Below are 18,481 nucleotides of genomic sequence, written 5' to 3'. Positions count from 1 at the left end.
CCACATTTGCACATTTGACATGACCCGAGGCGATCACGCATGTCCCCCCGACCCCGTCATGTGATCCGGCACAGTGCAGTTCCATTTTACAGAAGATGGAGCTCAGGGAGGAACCGGGCTTGCCTCAAGGTACTCAGACTGTTAGGGGCTCACATTTCCATCAGAACCGTGTCTCTAAATTCTCAATTCAGTCCCCCACTCCAACTGTTATTTCCAAGCCACACACAGGAAAGGAGAGTTGAATCAAGTCAAAAGTGTTTTATTGTCATTCACATATTGAATAAAGGAAGGAACATAGCAAACCGATCAGCGTAGTTTGAAAAAAAAAAATCCAGGTTAGTACTGGTTGCTCTATTTATGCCTGGGAGCAGTGCTCTCCCAACATCAGGCACAGCAGCGGCACTTCTCTGACGAGCCTTTGCAGACACAGCCCTGGGCACACTTGGCACAGTCCACGGGGCAGCAGGAGCAGCAGCCTGGGGAAGAAGGGGAGAGTGAGAGGTCACAGCCGAGTTGACCAGGGACCTCTCTGTCTCAACAGCAGGTCTGGCTCAAGTTCAGACCCCAGACCCAGAGGATGCATTTTTAGGTTGGCACAGCTCTGTTCTGATGGTGCATTTGAGGTTTGTGTCCCAATAGAAAAAGTCTGCCCTGCCCCATCTGAGCTCAGAGCAGAAAGCCTGGAGAGGGAACGACCCAGCCAACAGGGGCGAAAGAAGACCAGATCCCAAAAGCATGCACTCAGGGCCAGCGCTGAGTTCCCTCCCAACCTTAGCCACAGCCCCAGATTCCTGGAGATGGCCCCGCACTCACTCTTCTTGCAGGAGGCGCATTTGCACTCTTTGCACGTGCAGGAACGAGCACAGGCACAGGAGGCACCTGCGGAAGAAAAAAAGGCAGTGAGCGGCGAGTAAGGTGCAGAAGGTACAGCGGTGAGTCAATGAATGTCCAGTGCCCCCTCTGCCCCCTCCTCTGTGCAGGGCCAGCCCTCAGAGCTCCTTTCCCACTCAGAGCAGTGGAACAGAAGCCCCATGTCCTCCGCCATCACGCTGGAAAGGGCAAGCACTCTCCTTTATATACCCTATCAGGAAGTTCCCAGCTCCACACACAGCCCAGGAAGACGGGGCTGGAGGCCAAAACCTTCTCTGATGAACTCTGAAGAGGCCTCCTGTCAGAGTCCCCCGCCTCTCATCCATCCCAGCTGCTCAGAATTAGAGCAGAGCATTGGGGCTCAGCCAGCAGCCCCCTGACTAGATGGGTGACATGGAGCAGAACAGCCTTGATCCTCAGAATCCCTAATTCTGACTTACAAGCACAGAGGAGGGAAATGCTCGCAGGAGCTTGGCCAAGAGGAAAGCACTGGAAGAAGTAAAGGAGTTCCCTTCAACTCAGATCTCATAATACAACCTTCTCAAACCCAGGGACGCTGTGTACGGTGGCCAGGAATGGGCATCTCAAGGCCCAGAGCCAGGCGTCCCTTACCTGTGGTGCAGGAGCAGTTGGGATCCATTTGGAGCCAAGACAAGCCTGGAGTTCCTAGGCAAGAGACGAGAAGTCAGTAGGGCAGGTGGGAGGCATGAAGGAGACCAGGAGCCGGCTGCTCCCTTTATAGTCAGGGGAGGTGGTGGGGTGCAGAAGCCCCGCCCTGGCCCTTGCACTCACCCCTGCTGAATCTGCACTGCCTGTGGTCGCTGGCTGGGCCGTGAGCAGTGGCCTGGCCTGACTCAGGACTGTCAACATCTTTACCTCCCCTGGATACCGTGTGCAAACCCAGCCTCGTGTTCAACTTCCAGGATCAGCAGCAGCGGGAGCATAGGGAGAGAGTTGTGTGCAAAGGACTGGTGGAGGTTGTGACCTTTGGATTTCCCCTCTAGCCTGAGTCTGTCCCCACGTGGTTCCCTCAGCCACATTTCTCCTGTGCATAGCACCAGGACAGAGACAGGGCTCTGTCTCCCTCTCTTCCATTCTTCACTCTTGAGAGGCTGAATGGGCACATTTCTCTGGGTAATCCTTTGCATAAATCTCTCCAGGGTCTCCCCACTGCCTAGCTGGCCACCCTACTACAGGATGACAATTTGGAAAATGTGGGATGTCCCCGGAAGAGGGATCATTGAAGGTGACATGCAGACCTTGGATGAAATTAGAAAGCAATTTCCTTCCATATTCCTACTACTCTACATAACGTTAATCCATGTTAGGCCCTGTTTAGTCACTTTCAATTTTGAACCCTCACAGCAACCGAAAAGGGACATACATCCTATTTATGAACCCATATTCCTAATCTGGACAATGACAATACCAGCAGTTCAAGCCACTAGCCCAGGGTCAGAGGGCTGGGAAGTGGTACTGCTGGGTGTGAATCCTGTCAGCTTCCCAAGGGAGAGAAGTCAGTGATGAAGCTTCCCTTTGGCCTAGGTATGTTTATCTCTTTATTGCTTGATATCTTTTTTTTTTTTTTTTGAGACGGAGTCTAGCTCTGTTGCCCAGGCTGGAGTGCAATGGCCGGATCTCAGCTCACTGCAAGCCCCGCCTCCTGGGTTCACGCCATTCTCCTGCCTCAGCCTCCCGAGTAGCTGGGAGTACAGGCGCCTGCCACCTCGCCCGGCTAATTTTTTTTTGTATTTTTTTAGTAGAGACGGGGTTTCACCGTGTTAGCCAGGATGGTCTCGATCTCCTGAACTCGTGATCCACCCGTCTCGGCCTCCCAAAGTGCTGGGATTACAGGCTTGAGCCACCGCGCCCGGCCAATTGCTTGATATCTTTAAACAAAACCAAGCGTCAATGTCAGTCCTGGTAGCAAAACAGAGATGCAGAGGAGTATGAATCAGGAGAATTTGATGATAACCTTCTATGTGTGGAAGTTAAACTGATTCTTTTTTCAGTAGTGCTAATGAGTTTGGTTTTCATATAAATATATCTAAGGAAATAGGATATTTATTTGAAGAAAATAAATTTTAAAGAAAAATGTTGAGTCACATATTGGTGCAGGTGGTAGCAGAACTGGCAGGCATCCTTCCATCTCTGTTATGGGGACAGGGACTGTCTTGCTCATGGCTTTATATTTCTGGTGTGAATCCCTATTTTGTGGGAAGAGTGTAGGACCCTGTCGGGACCTCAGGTCAATCCTCACGTGGCTGATGAGAAAGACAGAGGACATCAGGCCTGGCTCTTTTGTCTGGAGTAAAAATGTCAACTATGCTATTGTCTGAGTCCATTTGGGCTGCTATCACCAGATACCTTAGACTGGGTACCTTAAAACAGCAGAAATACATTTTTCTCAGTTCTGGAGGCGTGGAAGTCCAAGGTCAAGGCACCAGCATATTTGGAGTCTTGTGAGGGCCCCGTTCCTCATGGATGTCTCTTTCTTGCTGGGTCCTCACATGGTGGAAAGGGTTAAACAAGCTCCCTCAGGCCTCCCTTATTAAGGACTAAGCCCGTTCATGAGCACTTTGCCTGCATACCATAGTCACTTCCCAAATGCACCACCTCTTAAAAGCAACACAATGAAAGTTATATTTCAACACCTGAATATTGGAGGGACACAGGCATTCAGGCCATAGCAGCCATGAATAATAATAACAACAAATAGTGGTTAATATTATAGACCACTGGTCATGTACAGGCACCATTCTGAGTTCTTAACATCCATTAAATCATTTGCCTCTACGAGTCCAACCCTATTACAGTCATGTGTCACTTGATGAAAGGTATGCATTCTAAGAAATGTGTCTTTAGGCAATTTCGTCATTGTGCAAACATTGTAGAATGTACTCACACACACCTAGATGATACTGGCTACTACACACCTAGGCTGTCTGCTTTAGCCTATTGTTCTTAGGCTTCAAACCCATACACTGTCAGGCAATTTTAACACAATGGTAAGTATTTGTGTAGCTAAACATAGAAAGGTACAGTAAAAATGCCATATTATAATCTTTATTTATTTATTTATTTATGTTTGAGACCGAGCTTTGCTCTTGTTGCCCAGGCTGGAGTGCAATGGTGCAATCTCGGCTCACTGCAACCTCCGCCTCCCAGGTTCAAGCTATTCTCCTGCCTCAGCCTCCCGAGTAGCTGGGATTACAGGCATGGGCCACTATGCCTGGCTAATTGTGTATTTTTAGTAGAGACAGGGTTTCTCCATGTTGGTCAGGCTGTCTTGAACTCCCAACCTCAGGTGATCCACCCACCTCGGCCTCCCAAAGTACTGGGATTATAGGCGTGAGCCGCCACGCCCAGCCTCCTATTATAATCTTAAAGGAATCGTTTTTAGCTGAAGAAGTGATCTGAGACAGGGAACCTGATTTTCCTCAGGGCACTCAGAGCGTAAGGTGATAGCACATGGTCCCGGCACCCAGGTCTCTGGACTCTTAATGCAATCACACATACCAGCTCTCTTGAGTATGGGGTCCCCTATTTCCAAGCATGCAAAGAAAACCAGAGCCAGAAGAAGTCAACAACTTTTATTATCATTCACATATTTCATAAAAGAGAGACAAATACAGTAAATGGGTCGTGGCTGTCTGGAAAAAATGCCAAGTTTATATAGGTCGCTCTTTCTACATCTGAGAGCAGGGCTGTCCCGGCATCAGGCACAGCAGTTGCACTTGTCCGACGCCCCTTTGCAGATGCAGCCTTGGGCATGGCACAGCCCATGGGGCAGCAGGAGCAGCAGCCCAGGGAAGAAGGGGAGAGTGAGAGGTCACAGCAGACTTGACCTGAGACCTCCCTGCTCCAACAGAGGCCTGGCTCAAGCCCTGCCTCCAGCCCCAGAGGACCCTTAGTGCAGGCTGGCATTGCTCTGTCAGGAGTCAACTGGTGGATCTTTGGGGTGAGGGTCTTCCAGTGAAAAAGCTGCCCAGCACAACCTACACCTGGGAGAGAACAGAAGACTGGAGAGGCAGTGACCTGGGCACAGGGACAAAGGAAAGCCAGTTCCCCAGAACCATATGCTTAAGTGAGGAAAGTCCTGAAGTGTCAGGTCTGTGCTTGGCAGGTTAGTGCACGCGCATGCCCTCAGTTTCCCCATTTTAAGAATGAAAGTTGGAAATCAACTATCTTGTGTTTTTCCAGCTGTGATCCTGAATCTCTTGCCAGAAAGGGGATGTGGGAAGCTGGTCACTGTCCTGCTCCTGCCTGCTGAGCTCTGGGGTCCCTCCTCTGACTCTGCCCAGTCCCCCGATTCCCACGGAAGGCCCCACACTCACTCTTCTGGCAGGAGGTGCATGTGCGCTCTTTGCATTTGCAGGAGCCAGCACAGGTGCAGGACGCAGCTGCAGGGAAGAGAAAAAGGCAGTGAGTAGTGTGTGTGGTGCAGGGTTAGGAGCAGGCCCTCAGCATCCTCCTATTCAGTGCACAGGAAACCTGGTACCTAGTTCTGCTCAGGCACACGGAAGCCCAGCCCCACCTTTTCTCCACACAGGCTCGGATGGGCAGGCGCCCTCTTTTTCGTACCACATGGGGACTTCAGTGGGGAATCTTGAAGAAGCAATGTCTCCCACCTCCCTACTAGCCCAGGCAGCTCAAATGCTGGACAGAGCACTGGGTCCCAGCTTAGCACACCTCTGGCCTATCGGTGACCTGGAGCAGGGGCCGTTTTGAGCCTCATTCCTCTCACCTTAGAAATGGGAGGCGCTGGGACAATGGTAATGTTCTTAGTGATAATAATAAAGGTACTTGGTAAGAGAAAAAGCACCAGAAGTACAAAGTAAAATAATCCACTTTAGGTAGAGCTCAAAATGCACCTGCCTCCTGCCACAGGAACATTCTATCCTTTGGCATGAAAATGGAGATCCTAAGGCCCTGAAACCCAGCATCCTTTATCAGTGGTGCAGGAGCAGTTGGGGTCCATCTGGAGACCAGGTGAGGCTGGAGTACCTAAGCCAGAGGCGAAGAAGCAGGCAAGCCGGTGGGAGGCGGAACAGAGCTCAGGAGCCACCACTGGCTTTGCAGTGAGGGAGGAGTGCCGGGCGCAGAGGCCCCGCCCCAGGTCTGGCCCCCGCTCCCGCAGTGTCAGAGGCGCCCTAGGGTTCACGGCCAGGCTGTGCGCAGCATGCGGCCCGGTGCCGGATCCTCCCTAGCGCAGCCCGTGGGCACCCTGGGGGCGGCCCTTTGACTCCTGCTTGCTTTGCAAGGGTTGTGCTCCCGGCAGTAGGCGGAGTCCCTACTATAATCCCCGCCCACCGGAATTTCCCGGGGATTGGGGTCCACACCTGCCCCTGAGCGGTCCGGGAACCCAGCCTCAGGTGGTCGCGGTATCCCCAGCCCATAACCCGCACCAGTGACTTGAGCTTCGCCTCTGTGGGAGCCTGTGTGCTACCCCAGCCTAGTGCTCATGTCCCTAGATAGGACCCAGGCGGAAAGTGCAGCGAGGGAATTGTGTGCAGAGGACCAGCCTCCCATGTGACCTTTGTCTCACCTGCATTGCCAGTCAAGTCCTTTGGCCATGTTCGTCTTGTTCACAGCAACAGAGCAGACACAAGGCTCTGCCTCCTTCCCTTCCATTGCCCACTCCTGGGAAGGTGATGGGCACATTTGTCCAAGTCCTCTTTTGCTTTAACTTCTTGGGGCTTCCCACAGCCTCGCTGGTCCACCAAGCCCAAGGATGGAGCTTCCCAAAACTTGGAATGTTCCCAAGGGAGCGATCTTTTCCCTGATGTGCTCACCCTTGCATTAAATTAAGAAGCATGAAAAGTGGTTGTTACTCTCAGAATTCTTTTTTTTTTTTTTTTTTTTTTTTTTTTTTGAGACGGAGTCTCGCTCTGTCGCCCAGGCTGGAGTGCAGTGGCGCGATCTCGGCTCACTGCAAGCTCCGCCTCCCGGGTTCACGCCATTCTCCTGCCTCAGCCTCCCGAGTAGCTGGGACTACAGGCGCCCACAACCGCGCCCGGCTAATTTTTTGTATTTTTAGTAGAGACGGGGTTTCACCGTGGTCTCGATCTCCTGACCTTGTGATCCGCCCGCCTCGGCCTCCCAAAGTGCTGGGATTACAGGCGTGAGCCACCGCGCCCGGCCTAGTCTCAGAATTCTTAACTGTTACAGAGCTTTTAGTCTCAGCCAGACCCTGTTTAGTCACTTTGGCTATTTGAACCCTCACAGCAACCCTCAAGGGGAATACTCTTTATAACAGCGTGTTACTAACTGGACGGCAACACAAGGAGATAAATAATTAGCCCAGGACAGAGGGTGGAAGTATTGCCGCGGGTGTCAATCCACTCAGCTTTTCAAGGCAAAGACATCAATAATGCAACTTCTCTTTGGCCTGGGTATGTCTTCAGCACCTCTTTATTGCTTGAAATCTTTAAACAAAAACAAATGTCAAGATCAATCCAGAGGGCAACAGAAGTGATACAGAGGGATACGTATAATTGTGTGGCTACCTTCCATGTCTGCAAGGTGAGACTGATTCTTATTTTCTTTTTTTTTCTTTTTTTTTTTTTTTTTTTTTTGAGACGGAGTCTTGCTCTGTCACCCAGGCTGGAGTGCAGTGGCCGGATCTCAGCTCACTGCAAGCTCCTCCTCTCGGGTTCACGCCATTCTCCTGCCTCAGCCTCCCGAGTAGCTGGGACTACAGGCACCCGCCACTTCGCCCGGCTAGTTTTTTGTATTTTTTAGTAGAGACGGGGTTTCACTGTGTTAGCCAGGATGGTCTCGATCTCCTGACCTCATGATCCGCCTGTCTCGGCCTCCCAAAGTGCTGGGATTACAGGCTTGAGCCACCGCGCCCGGCCGATTCTTATTTTCAGTAGTGTCAAAGAGTTTGCTTTTTCTATAAATGCATTAAGGAAATATGATAGTTTAAAAGAAAATGTTACGGAAAATAACAGCACAGGTGTTGGCAGAAATGACAAGAATCCTTTTGCATCTGTTATGCAGACAGGGACTGTCTTGCTCATGGCTTTACATATGCAGCGTGGATTCCAATTTGTGGATGGGGAGGGGTCCCTCTCTGGTCCACAGGTCATATGCTTATGTTATTGATGGGAACAACATGGGACATACAGCTAAGCCCACCAGGACTGGCTTATTTGTCTGGAAATATAAAATGTTCCTGTGCTATGAATAAAGGTAATAAAATCATAGCTATTACAGACTACTTGCTAAAGGCTATATTAAGTTCTCTATATGAATTAACTGATTTGTTCCTACCAGCCAGACCCTGTTACTATGCACAGGAACAGGGTAGGAGCCTGAACCACAGAGAGGTTGTGTCACCCAGGTATAAATGACACACCTGAAATTTACACTCATGCAATGTCATTCCTTCAACCGCCACCCTATGTCACTATGTCATGTAAAACACAAGGACACGAAAAACCTGGCACAGGGACAGCAGAGAGAAGAGTAATGAGTTGGTAGTCAATCTCTCTTCATAGCTCTTAACCTCCCTGAGCTTCAGTGTGCCATCTATCCAGTCAGGGCACAATTGAGTCAACTAACCAAAGGTCCTTCCAGCTAAGAACTGTGACAGGCAGAGCTCAGCATCCACTTACATGATGATCTGCCAGCTCTGGAGAGGGCGTGAGGACAGCTGTACCCTAAGTTCCTCTATACCTGTAGTGCTGGGTCATGTGACCTTGGGCAGGTTCTTAAGTACTCTGGAGGACAGTGTCCCCTGCATGGGGAGCCTCTGCACACACTGTCTCTCTGGTTTGTATGAAGATCAAATGACTCGAAGGGTGGGAAAGGCTTGTTCTCTTTCCAAATGCTGGAGCAGTCTTATGCTGGAGAATTGGTGCAGGAGGTCATCCACATATCCTTAAGACCAGATCAGCAAGACTCCAAACCCATTCCCAACTTCCAGTCCACAGTCATGCTTCCAAGGAACTGGACCTTTCCCAAGGAGCTTGATGGGATCTAACAGGATTCTCTGTCTGGGAAGTCCATGTGGACAAATGATTATATCAGCATTCTTCATTGAGTCCTAGCCAGGTCCGAGGAAACTATCACATTTCATCCCAATGTAGAGATATAATCTTCTTTCTACAAATGAGTAAATGAAGCCTCAGAGGGGTTAAGCACCTTGCCCAGGTCACATAGCCAGTAAGGGATGAAGTGGGCTGTGAACCTGCTTGTGTGACACCAAAACGCCTGTACTTTGCCCAGGCTGCTTTCTCTTCTTGTTTTATTTTAATTTTTTGTTTTACATAGAGAGAAGTTCTTACTATGTTAGCCAGGCTGGTCTGAAACTTCTGGCCTCAGGCAATCCTCCTGCCTTGGCTTGAGCAGAGCATGATGTGAGCCATCGAAGTGGTGTGAGCCACTGTACCTGGCCAGACTACCTTCTGAAATTCCCTCTTCACAAAGCACCTTTAGGCCAGCATGGTGCTTACTCTTGGGCCAGGTGACTCCTCTTCCACTTTAAATGACAAATAGCAATTCCCTCACCAAATAGCCAAATAACTAACAGTTGCCATGAAGTACAAAACACCTAGGGCCTTCCTCCTTCCTACTGAATATCACTGTACCTTACAAAAGATGTGAAGCGTTAGTATTTTATTTTTCCTGTTATTTTGTTCTTCCTGTCTGTTTTGAGATTTCCTTGTTGAACATAAAAAATGAACTTTCTCTTTTTATTTTTCATACTTATTCATTCTATTTTATCTCACCAAAGCGTAGGTCTATGACTGATTCCTGTGCCCTCATATCATCTGGCATGATGCTCTTACATTTTTAGCTAGGAAACTGACCTGAGACAGGTGACCCGAGTTGTCTTAAGGCCCTCGACTTATAGGATGATCCCAGTTCTGCTGGGTCTGAGGTATCTTATTTCAGGACACCCCTCAAAAAATTCAGGGGCAGAATAAGAGGCAGAATGATAATAAACAATGTTTATTATCATTCCCATATTTCACTTAATAAAACAGACATAGTAAATGGGTTAGGTTTGTATTTAAAAAACAAACTAGGTTTGCAGGGGTTGTGTTATTTACATCTGGGCACAGGGCTGTCCCAACATCAGGCGCAGCAGCTGCACTTCTCCAATGCCCCTTTGCAGACACAGCCCTGGGCACGTTTGGCACAGCCCACGTGGCAGCAGGAGCAGCAGTCTGGGGAAGAAGGGGAGAGTGAGAGATCAGAGCAGGCTTGACCAGGGATCTCCCTGCCCCAACAGAGGCCAGTCTGAAGCTGTGCCTCCAGCCCCAAAAGATGCTTAGTTCAGGATGGCATTGCTCTGTCAGGAGATAACTCCTGGATCTTTGGGGTGAGGGTCTTGCCATGAAAAAGCTACCCACCCTTCCTGTGCCCAGGACAGGGTAGAGAACCCAAGAGGGAGTGACATGCGCTTTGCAGTAAAAGGAGGGACAGTCTCCTAAGTGAGGAAAGTCCTCAAGTATCAGGCCTGGGCGTGGCCGGCTGGTGTGCTCTCTTGGTGTCCCCATGGTAAGAATAAAGATTGGGGATTAACCATCTCTGGTATTCTTCCGGCTGTGATCCTAAGTCATTTGCTGAAGCAAGAGGATGTGGGAAGTTCGTCATTGGTCTGCTCCTGCCTGTGGAGATCTGGGATCCTTCCTCTGACTCTGCCCAGATGCCAGATTCCCAAGGAAGGCCCCACAATCACTCTTCTTGCAGGAGGTGCATTTGTACTCTTTGCATTTGCAGGAGCTGGCACAGGTGCAGGAGTCACCTGCAAGGAAGAAAAAGGCAGTGAGCAGCGAGTGTTGTGTGCCTCCCATCTACCTCAGGCAGCTCAATGCTGGACAGAGCACTGGGTCCTAGTTCAGCACATCTTTGGCCTTCAGGGTGACCTGCAGCCGGGCAGTTTTCAGCCTCAGTCCTCTCTCCTCAGAAATGGGAGGCACTGGGAAGACCGCAATGTCCTAAGTGGTGATGAAGGCGCTTGGCGGCGAGAAAGCTTGAGAAGTGCAAAGCAAAGGAGTCCACTTTAGGAAGAGCTCAAAATGCACCTGCCTCCTGCCCCAAGGGTGCTCTATTCTGTGGTATGAAAATGAAGATCCTAACACCGGAAACCAAGCATCCTTGGCGCAGGAGCAGCTGGGGTCCATTTGGAGATCAGGTGAGGCTGGAGTTCCTAAGCCAGAGGTGAAAAAACAGGGGGGCCCGTGGGAGCCGGAACAGATCCCAGGAGTAGGCCGCCTGACTTTACAGTCAGTTCAGGGCGCAGGGTGTAGAGGCCTGGCCCCAGCTCTCACAACTGCCCAGCGCAGTGTCAGCACCGCCCAGGGTTCAGGGCCGGACTGTGAGCACCAGGCGGGCGGGCGCAGGATCCTCCTTAACATGACTGGTGCACACTTCGGGGGCGGCCCTTTGGCTCACGCTCACTCTGGAGGGGCTGTGCTCCTGGTGGCACGCGGCGTCCGGCTGTAATCCCGGTCCTCCCGAATTTCCCGGAGATTGCACTCCATTCCTGCCCTGGGCGGTCGGGGAACCCAGCCTCAGGTGGTCGCGGTATCTCCACCCCAGCAGCCCGCATCAGTGACCTGAGCTTCGCCTCCGTGGGAGTCCATGTGCTACCCCAGCCTAGTGCTCCTGTCCCTAAATAGGACCTAGACGGGAAGCACAGCGAGGGAGTTGTGTGCAGAGGACCAGCCTCCCATGTGACCTTCCACCCACCTGCATAGTCACCCAGGTCCTTTGGCCTCACTTGTCCTCTTCACAGCAACAGGCCAGACACAGGGCCCAGCCTCCCTCCCTTCCATTCTCCATTCCTGAGGGGGCGATGGGCATATTTAAGTCCTCTTTGGCTTTAACTTCTTTTGGGCTTCCCGCAGCCTAGCTGGCCCACCAAGACTAAGGACATCCAAAGCTTGGGAGGTCACAAGGGAGGGCTCTTTGCCCTGATGTGGTGACCCTGCATTAAATTAAGAAGCAGGAAAAGTGCTTACTTCCCTTTCAGAATTCCTGACTATTGCAGAGCTTTTGGTCTCGGCCAGACCCTGTTTAGTCACTTTGGCTACTTGAACCCTCTCAGCAACCCTCAAGGGGAATACTCTTTACAATGGCATCTTACTAATCAGACGACGACAACACAAGGAGATAAGTAACCAGCCCAGGACAGAGGGTGGAAGTGCTGAGGCAAGAGAATAGGCTCTGGTGGCAGTGAACCTAAAACTGACTCACAGTTTTTCTAGAACTAAACCAAAAGGAAAACCCCAGCTTTCTACACCCAAGTAACAAAAGGACCAAAGGCTACTTCGTTTGCAACCCCTCTCTCCTTTGTCTGCATGGCAGATGAGAAATTGAAAGTACCTCTGATTTGTCTCTTATGACAACCAATTGGACTGCCTTGGACTACCTCTTCATTTGCATAGCAGTAACTTTGTAACTTCACTTCAGCTTCTAATTGGTTGCTTTCTGCCATCAGTCAGATAGGGGGCCACTACTTCATGTACATAGGGAGTACACTAAATAACTAATGGGAAACCTCTGGAGGATATTTAAACCATAGAAAATTCTATAACCAGGCCCTTGAGCCACTTGCTGGGGCCAGCTCCCACCCTGTGCAGTATACTTTTGTTTCCAATAAATCTCTGCTTTTGTTGCTTCATTCCTTCCTTACTTTGTGCATTTGTCAAATTCTTTGTTCGAGGTGCTGAGAACCTGGACGCCCTGCGCTGGTAACAGTGGTGCTGTGGGTCTCAATCCAGGCAGCTTTTCAAGGGAAAGAGGTCAAGGGCAAAGCTTCCCTTTGGCCTGGGTATGTCTTCAGCACCTCTTTACTGCTTGAAATCTTCAAACATAAACAAATGTCCAGGTCAATTCTGAGAGTGACAGAGGGAGGTATACGTAACTTTATGGCTGCGTTCCATATCTGCAAGTGGGACTGACTCTTTTTCTCAGTAGTGTCAAAGAGTTTGCTTTTCCTATAAATATATTAAAGAAATATGATTACCTAAGAGAAAATGTTAAAGAAAATAACAGCGCAGGTTATAGCAGAAATGGCAGGAATCCTTTTGCATCTGTTATGCAGACAGGGACTGTCTTGCTCATGGCTTTATGTATCCAGTATGGATCCTTATTTGTGGACTAGTGGAGGACTCTCTCTGGGCCACAGGTCATGCGCTCCTGTTATTGATGAGAACAACATGGGACACACAACTAAGCCCACTAGGCCTGGCTTTTGTTTAGAAGTAGAAAAGTATCCCTATGCTATGAATAAAGATTAAAATCAAAGCTATTACAGACTACTCAACACAAGCCAGGCACCATTTTAAGTTCTTTACATGTTTTAAGTGATTTGCTCCCACCAGCAGACTCTATCATTATGTTAACTCACAGTTGAGGAGACTGAGCCACAGAGAGGTGGTGTCACTGTCATATAAACGATACAGCTGGGATTTGCATTCATGCATGCTGACTGCATCATGGTGCCCTCAACAACCATCCTATGTCACCGTGTCATGTAAAACCCAAGGACACTGAAAGTCTGGCACAGAGACGGCAGTGGGAAGGGCACTGAGCTAGCAGTGTATCCCTCTGCATAGCTCTGTGACCTCTCAGCCTCAACACGCCATCGCACCCATCAGAGGCACAGCTGCACTCACTGACCAAGGGCCCTTCTAGCTCTGAATTGTGACAGACAGTTCTACAAAGGAAGAAGTGGGACTCAGAGAGGTTGAGCAACCTGCCTAGGTCTCACAGCCCAGGACAGAGGTGGTGAAGTGGGCGGTTCAACAAGACTGCCCTGACCCTGATCCCCATGCTCTTTGCACAGGCTACCTTCTGGAGCGCTTTCTTCAAAAGGGGCACCTGCAGGCCAGCATGGTCCTGATTCCTGGGCCGCTTGACACCTTTTCTTCTTTGAACATCAAATAGCAATTCCCGCAACAAATGGCCAGAGGAACTAATTGCTGCCATTAATTACATGTTACCTGGGGCCCTACTCCTTCCTAGTGACCACCACCACAATTTAGAAACTGCATAATAGGCCATCACCTCCGCATAGACAGACTCAAAGGACTTCATCCGGAACTAATCCTTCTCTGTACTCCATCTTGCTGGGAGGATCCTGGGTAATTTCCTACACTCCACCAGTTACTTTGCTTGCCTGAATTAACCAAGGGCTGGAATTGAAGGAGGAACAGATTTCAGCCTGACCTAGGGAGAAACTTCTGAAGTTTCAGAGCTAAGTCACAACATGGAGCTCTCAGAGATACTGAGAGTCACATCAGAGATCCTGGAGAGGCCAAGACTGATGGTTCCATGTGGGGATGGCCTGGCTGGTGCTGTTGAAGGCGTGTGACGCACATACTGGGGCCAGTCTGTGAACTGTTTCCAGTCTGAAATATACACCCTAGAACAAATGTGTAATTTTATTTTTCCTATTTTGTCTTCCATATATTTATTGAAATTTTCCTATTCAATATAAAAAATGAATTTGGTGTTTTTTTCTTTTTGTCATACTAATAGATTTTATCTTACCAAAGCTTAAGTCTGTGACAGATTCCTGTGGCGTTATATCACCTGTCACCATGCTCTTACATTTCTATTTAAGAAACTGACCTGAGGCAGGTGCCTATTTGCCTTAAGGCCCTCAGTGTGTAAGGTGATAGGACAAGGTGCCAGCACCCAGGTCTCTGGATCCTCAATGCAATCCACTGTCCCAGCTCTGTTGGGTATGGAGTCCCCTATTTCCAAGGCACACAAAGAAAACAGAGCCAGCATTAAGTCAACAATTTTATTATCATTCACATATTTCATAAAAAAACAATACAGTAAATGGGTCAGGGTTGTATGGAATAAATTCCATGTTTGTGCAGGTCACTTTTTCTACATCTTCTAGCAGGGCCTTCCCGACATCAGTCGCAGCAGCTACACTTCTCTAATGCCCCTTTACAGATGCAGCCCTGGGCACACTTGGCACAGCTCACGGGGCAGCAGGAGCAGCAGCCTGGGGAAGAAGGGAGAGCGAGAGGTCAGACCAGACTTGACCAGGGACTTCCCTGCCCTCAAACAGGCCTGGCTTAAGCTCTGTCCCCAGCCCCAGACGACACTTAGTTCAGGATGGCATGCACTGTTGGAGATGGGCGATAAGTGGCGGACCTTTTGAGTGAGGGTCTTCTGTGAAAAGCTTCTTATCCACATCTGAGCCCCAGACCTGGCAGAAGGCTGGAGAGGCAGTGACTGGGGTTATCAAGGGCAAAGGAAGGCTGGCTCCCCAGAACCATACACTTAGGTGAGGAAAGTCTATAGGTGTCATGTCTGTGCTTGGCAGGCTGGTGCACTCTCTTGGCCTTAGTTTGTCTATTTTAAGAATGAAATTTGGGAATCAATCATGTCTAAAGATCTGGCTCTGATCCTGAATCAGTTGTTGGGGAAGGGGAGATGGGAAATTGACCGCTGGCCTACTCCTGCCTGCTGAGCTCTGGGTTCCTGCCTCTGACTTGGCTCAGCCCCAGATTCCTGGACATGGCCCCGCACTCACTCTTCTTGCAGAATGTGCATTTGCACTCTTTGCACTTGCAGGACTCAGTGCAGGTGCAGGAGCCACCTGCAAGGAAGAGAAAAAGGCAGTGAATTTGATAAAGACAGCAGCAGTTGGTCAACAAATACTCCCAGCTGAGTGCATTGCCAGGCCTGATAGATAGATAGCTCCTGTTGGACTCAGGGCACCATGAAGCCTGACCTTACTTCTATCTCTAGAGGCTAGGATGGGCTTTATGTCCTTAATCCTGAAAAGACAACAACCCCTGTCTCCTATCCACCCCAGGAACGGCACAGTGTATTGGGGCTCAGCCTAGCAGCCCCCGACTACCTGGGTGACACGGAGCAGGAGAATTATGAGCCTGAGTTCTCTCGCCTCTGAAATGGGAGGTATTAGAATAGGAATGTTCTAGGGGTGATGAAGGCGCTGAGAGGAAAAGCACTAGATCAATGAAATAAATGGCTCCACTTAGCTAGAACTCAAAAAACACCTCTACTCCTAGGGGCATCGATCCTGTGGCGGGGAAATAGGTACCCTAAGGACCAGAAACCCAGGATCCCTTACCAGTGGTGCAGGAGCAGTTGGGGTCCATTTCGAGCCGTGGAGAGGTTGGAGATCCCAAGCAAGAAGTTGAGAGCCTATAAGGCACACGTGGAAGGCGTGGTGGAGCCCCACAGCCAGGGGCTGCTTTAATAGTCAGGGGAAGAGGGCCGGGAGCAAAGGCCCCGCCCCGCGCTTGCACCCGCCCCGATGAGTCCGCCCCGCCCGAGGTCCTGGGCTGGGCTGTGCGCAGTAGAAGGGTCAGGCGCACAGTTCCCTGAGTAGCGCTGGGTGCCGACCGCGGGACCACCCCCGCTCCCCGCTTTGGCGCACCGCTAACGGGCTTTGCGCCCGGGGTACGCGGTCTCCCCGAGGTACCAGCCGCTTTTCCCAGTTTCCCCAAAGTTGCCTTCCACCCTAGTCCCCGCGCGTTCCGGGAACCCAGCTTGGCGTCTCGTTAGTCTCCCCCCAACCCCTCGCACCGTTTTCAGCTCGGCATGTCCAGAAGTCTGTGTGCAGCCACAGCCTCCCGCTCCCGCTCCCGGATCGGCGGAGTGCGGAGTGGGGACCGGGCGGTAGCGAGCTAGTCGTGTGCAGAGCTCCCGCCACCAATGTGATTTTTGTTTCTCCTCGCCCGCGCCTTGCCTGTCCCTGTCCACACCTAGGTCCCTCGGACCTGCTCCTCCGTACACATTAACACGGGGAACACGGGTCGGCCTCTCTCTCGCTTCCTTTCTCCTCTCCTGAGAGGATGTGGGGGCACATTTATCCAGGACCTCCTTTGCAAATAAACCTCCATGCTCCCCACAGCCTAGCCAGGCTCCCCACTACCGGTTGGCAGTTCTGGACATGTGGGAAACCCCCAAAATGAGACGATTTCATGTGATGTGCTGACCCTGCTTTAAATTTAAAAGCAAGATGGGGGAGGTAGCAGGAAGCTGTAGTCCAGGCTACTTAGGAGGCTGAGGCGGAAGGATCACCTGAGCCCAGGAGTAGGAGTCCTGCCTGGACAACACAGGGAGTCAACGTCTCTAAAAAAATAAAATTAAAAAGCAAGACATCCAGTTATTTCTCTTCAGTATACCTAAGGCATAACATTGAGTCTATACCTGTCCCTTTCTAATCACTTTCATTCATTCACAGCCAGCTGTGCAGTGACCCACCAGAGGAAGAACTCACCCTTCACTATGGGATGGCACCAAGCCATTCTTTAGAGATCTGTCCTCAACCCTAAAACCTCCCACTAGGCCCCACCTGCAATATTGGAGGACACATTTCAACATGAGATTTGGCAGTGACAAAATATCTAAATCATAGCCCTCATGTAGGATTCAAGAAACTAGGAACTTGGGTTCCAGCACTATAGCCACTTTGAAGCCCAAAATCCAAGTGGATCTCAAGTTGTGGAGGAAAATCAGAAAATAAAAATAAGGGGTGAAGTTTCTGTGCCACACTGGGAATGAGACAAAGCGATCATGTACGGCCCCCACAGTGCAATACCATATTACAGAAGTGTAAACTCAGTGAGGTAGCCTGGCTGGCCTGAAAGTTTTCACATTATTAGTGGCTCATATTTCCATCCAGAGCCTGGTATCTAAACTCGTGGTTTAACCCCCCACCCAAGTCCATTTTCTGTAAGACACACAAAGAAGACCAGATTAAGATTCAAGTCAAAATTGTTTATTGCCATTCACATATTTAATATAAAAAGAAATGCAGAAAATGGCTCAGGGTTGTATTAAAAAAAAAAAAACCCAGGCTGTGAAGTTTGCTCTATTTACACCTGGGAGCAGAGCTCTTCCCACATCAGGCACAGCAGCTGCACTTCTCCGACGCCTCTTTGCAGACGCAGCCCTGGGCACACTTGGCACAGCCCACGGGGCAGCAGGAGCAGCAGCCTGGGGAAGAAGGGGAGAGTGAGAGGTGGCAGTAGACTGGACCAGGCACCTCCCTGCCCCAATAGCAAGCCTGGCTCGAGCTCAGACGCCAGACCCAGAGGATGCTTTTTTTGTGTGGCACAGCTCTGTTCTGAAACCACAGATGGTACAGTTGGGGTTTGTGTCCCAAGAGAAAAAGGTTTCCCTGCCCCATCTGAACTCAGGGCAGAAAGCATGGAGAGGGAACGACATGGCCAACAGGGGCAAAGGAAGCCCAGTTACCCAGAATCAGGCACTCAGTGTCAGCTTTGGGTTCCCTCCCAACCTTAGCCACAGCCCCAGATTCCTGGAGATGGCCCCTCACTCACTCTTCTTGCAGGAGGTGCATTTGCACTCTTTGCATTTGCAGGAGCCGGCGCAGGCGCAGGAGACATCTGCAGGGAAGAGAAAAACGCAGTGAGCAGTGAGTGAGATGCAGAAGGTACAGCAGTGGGTCAATGAGTCTCCAGTGCCCTCTCCTCTGTGCAGGGCCAGCCCTCAGAGCTCCTTTCTCACTCAGGACAGAGGAATAGAGGCCCCATGTCTTCCCCACTCACACTGGGAAACGCAAACACCCTCCTGTTTCACCCCACCAGGAAGGTCCCTGCTGCACACCCAACCCAGGAATACTGAGATT

General features: G+C 50.4%; 4 protein-coding genes across 7 annotated transcripts in view; all 4 read right to left on the bottom strand.

Moving 5' to 3' along the window:
- Positions 1-243: 243 nt before the first annotated feature.
- Positions 244-1,580, bottom strand: LOC126943925 (metallothionein-1B-like). Its single transcript, XM_050773171.1, has 3 exons — positions 1,483-1,580; positions 814-879; positions 244-476 (listed from the first exon to the last, which is right to left on the bottom strand). Exons 1-3 carry the CDS (start codon positions 1,508-1,510, stop codon positions 385-387), a joined length of 186 nt encoding a protein of 61 aa, XP_050629128.1. The 5' UTR covers positions 1,511-1,580; the 3' UTR covers positions 244-384.
- Positions 1,581-9,957: 8,377 nt separating this feature from the next.
- Positions 9,958-11,009, bottom strand: LOC126943928 (metallothionein-1E-like). Of its 3 annotated transcripts, XM_050773175.1 has the most exons (4): positions 10,989-11,009; positions 10,911-10,917; positions 10,565-10,630; positions 9,958-10,049 (listed from the first exon to the last, which is right to left on the bottom strand). In XM_050773175.1, exons 1-4 carry the CDS (start codon positions 11,007-11,009, stop codon positions 9,958-9,960), a joined length of 186 nt encoding a protein of 61 aa, XP_050629132.1. The 3 variants fall into 3 exon arrangements, with proteins under 3 accessions (XP_050629132.1, XP_050629131.1, XP_050629130.1); XM_050773174.1 differs by lacking the exon at positions 10,911-10,917 and having other exon boundaries at positions 10,565-10,633; positions 10,985-11,009; XM_050773173.1 differs by lacking the exon at positions 10,911-10,917 and having other exon boundaries at positions 10,565-10,638; positions 10,987-11,009.
- Positions 11,010-14,627: 3,618 nt separating this feature from the next.
- On the bottom strand, positions 14,628-16,483 carry LOC126943918 (metallothionein-1A-like). Of its 2 annotated transcripts, XM_050773165.1 has the most exons (4): positions 16,411-16,483; positions 15,953-16,026; positions 15,389-15,454; positions 14,628-14,854 (listed from the first exon to the last, which is right to left on the bottom strand). In XM_050773165.1, the coding sequence occupies exons 2-4, from the start codon at positions 15,978-15,980 to the stop codon at positions 14,763-14,765; spliced, it is 186 nt and encodes a 61-aa protein (XP_050629122.1). In that variant the 5' UTR covers positions 15,981-16,026; positions 16,411-16,483; the 3' UTR covers positions 14,628-14,762. The 2 variants fall into 2 exon arrangements, with proteins under 2 accessions (XP_050629122.1, XP_050629121.1); XM_050773164.1 differs by lacking the exon at positions 16,411-16,483 and having other exon boundaries at positions 15,953-16,070.
- A 1,109-nt stretch (positions 16,484-17,592) lies between these two features.
- The window catches only part of LOC126943920 (metallothionein-2), a 170,442-nt gene continuing 169,553 nt past the window's right edge, over positions 17,593-18,481 (bottom strand). The window contains exons 3-4 of the mRNA XM_050773166.1: positions 18,174-18,239; positions 17,593-17,826 (exon numbers count right to left, since the gene is read on the bottom strand). Coding sequence (XP_050629123.1) covers positions 17,735-17,826; positions 18,174-18,239 — 158 coding nt within the window. The 3' untranslated portion in view covers positions 17,593-17,734. The remainder of the gene's footprint in view (positions 17,827-18,173; positions 18,240-18,481) is intronic.

This window comes from Macaca thibetana, chromosome 20, assembly GCF_024542745.1.
Source record: "Macaca thibetana thibetana isolate TM-01 chromosome 20, ASM2454274v1, whole genome shotgun sequence".
NCBI classification, from domain to species: domain Eukaryota; kingdom Metazoa; phylum Chordata; class Mammalia; order Primates; family Cercopithecidae; genus Macaca; species Macaca thibetana.
Note: the sequence above shows the minus strand (reverse complement) of the source record. Positions and strands in the feature narration are given on the sequence as shown.

Bases quoted from the DNA above. Each gene is read 5' to 3' on its own strand.
- LOC126943918 (XM_050773165.1), bottom strand. From the start codon at position 15,980: ATGGACCCCAACTGCTCCTGCACCACTG. The intron at 15,455-15,952 runs GTAAGGGATCCT...TCTTCCTTGCAG, and splicing joins CAACTGCTCCTGCACCACTG to GTGGCTCCTGCACCTGCACT. The intron at 14,855-15,388 runs GTGAGTGCGGGG...CTTCTTCCCCAG, and splicing joins ATGCACATTCTGCAAGAAGA to GCTGCTGCTCCTGCTGCCCC.
- LOC126943928 (XM_050773173.1), bottom strand. From the start codon at position 11,009: ATGGACCCCAGCTGCTCCTGCGC. The intron at 10,639-10,986 runs CAAGGATGCTTG...TGCCTTTTTCTT, and splicing joins GACCCCAGCTGCTCCTGCGC to CCTTGCAGGTGACTCCTGCA. The intron at 10,050-10,564 runs GTGATTGTGGGG...CTTCTTCCCCAG, and splicing joins ATGCACCTCCTGCAAGAAGA to ACTGCTGCTCCTGCTGCCAC.
- LOC126943925 (XM_050773171.1), bottom strand. From the start codon at position 1,510: ATGGATCCCAACTGCTCCTGCACCACAG. The intron at 880-1,482 runs GTAAGGGACGCC...TTTCTTCCGCAG, and splicing joins CAACTGCTCCTGCACCACAG to GTGCCTCCTGTGCCTGTGCT. The intron at 477-813 runs GTGAGTGCGGGG...CTTCTTCCCCAG, and splicing joins ATGCGCCTCCTGCAAGAAGA to GCTGCTGCTCCTGCTGCCCC.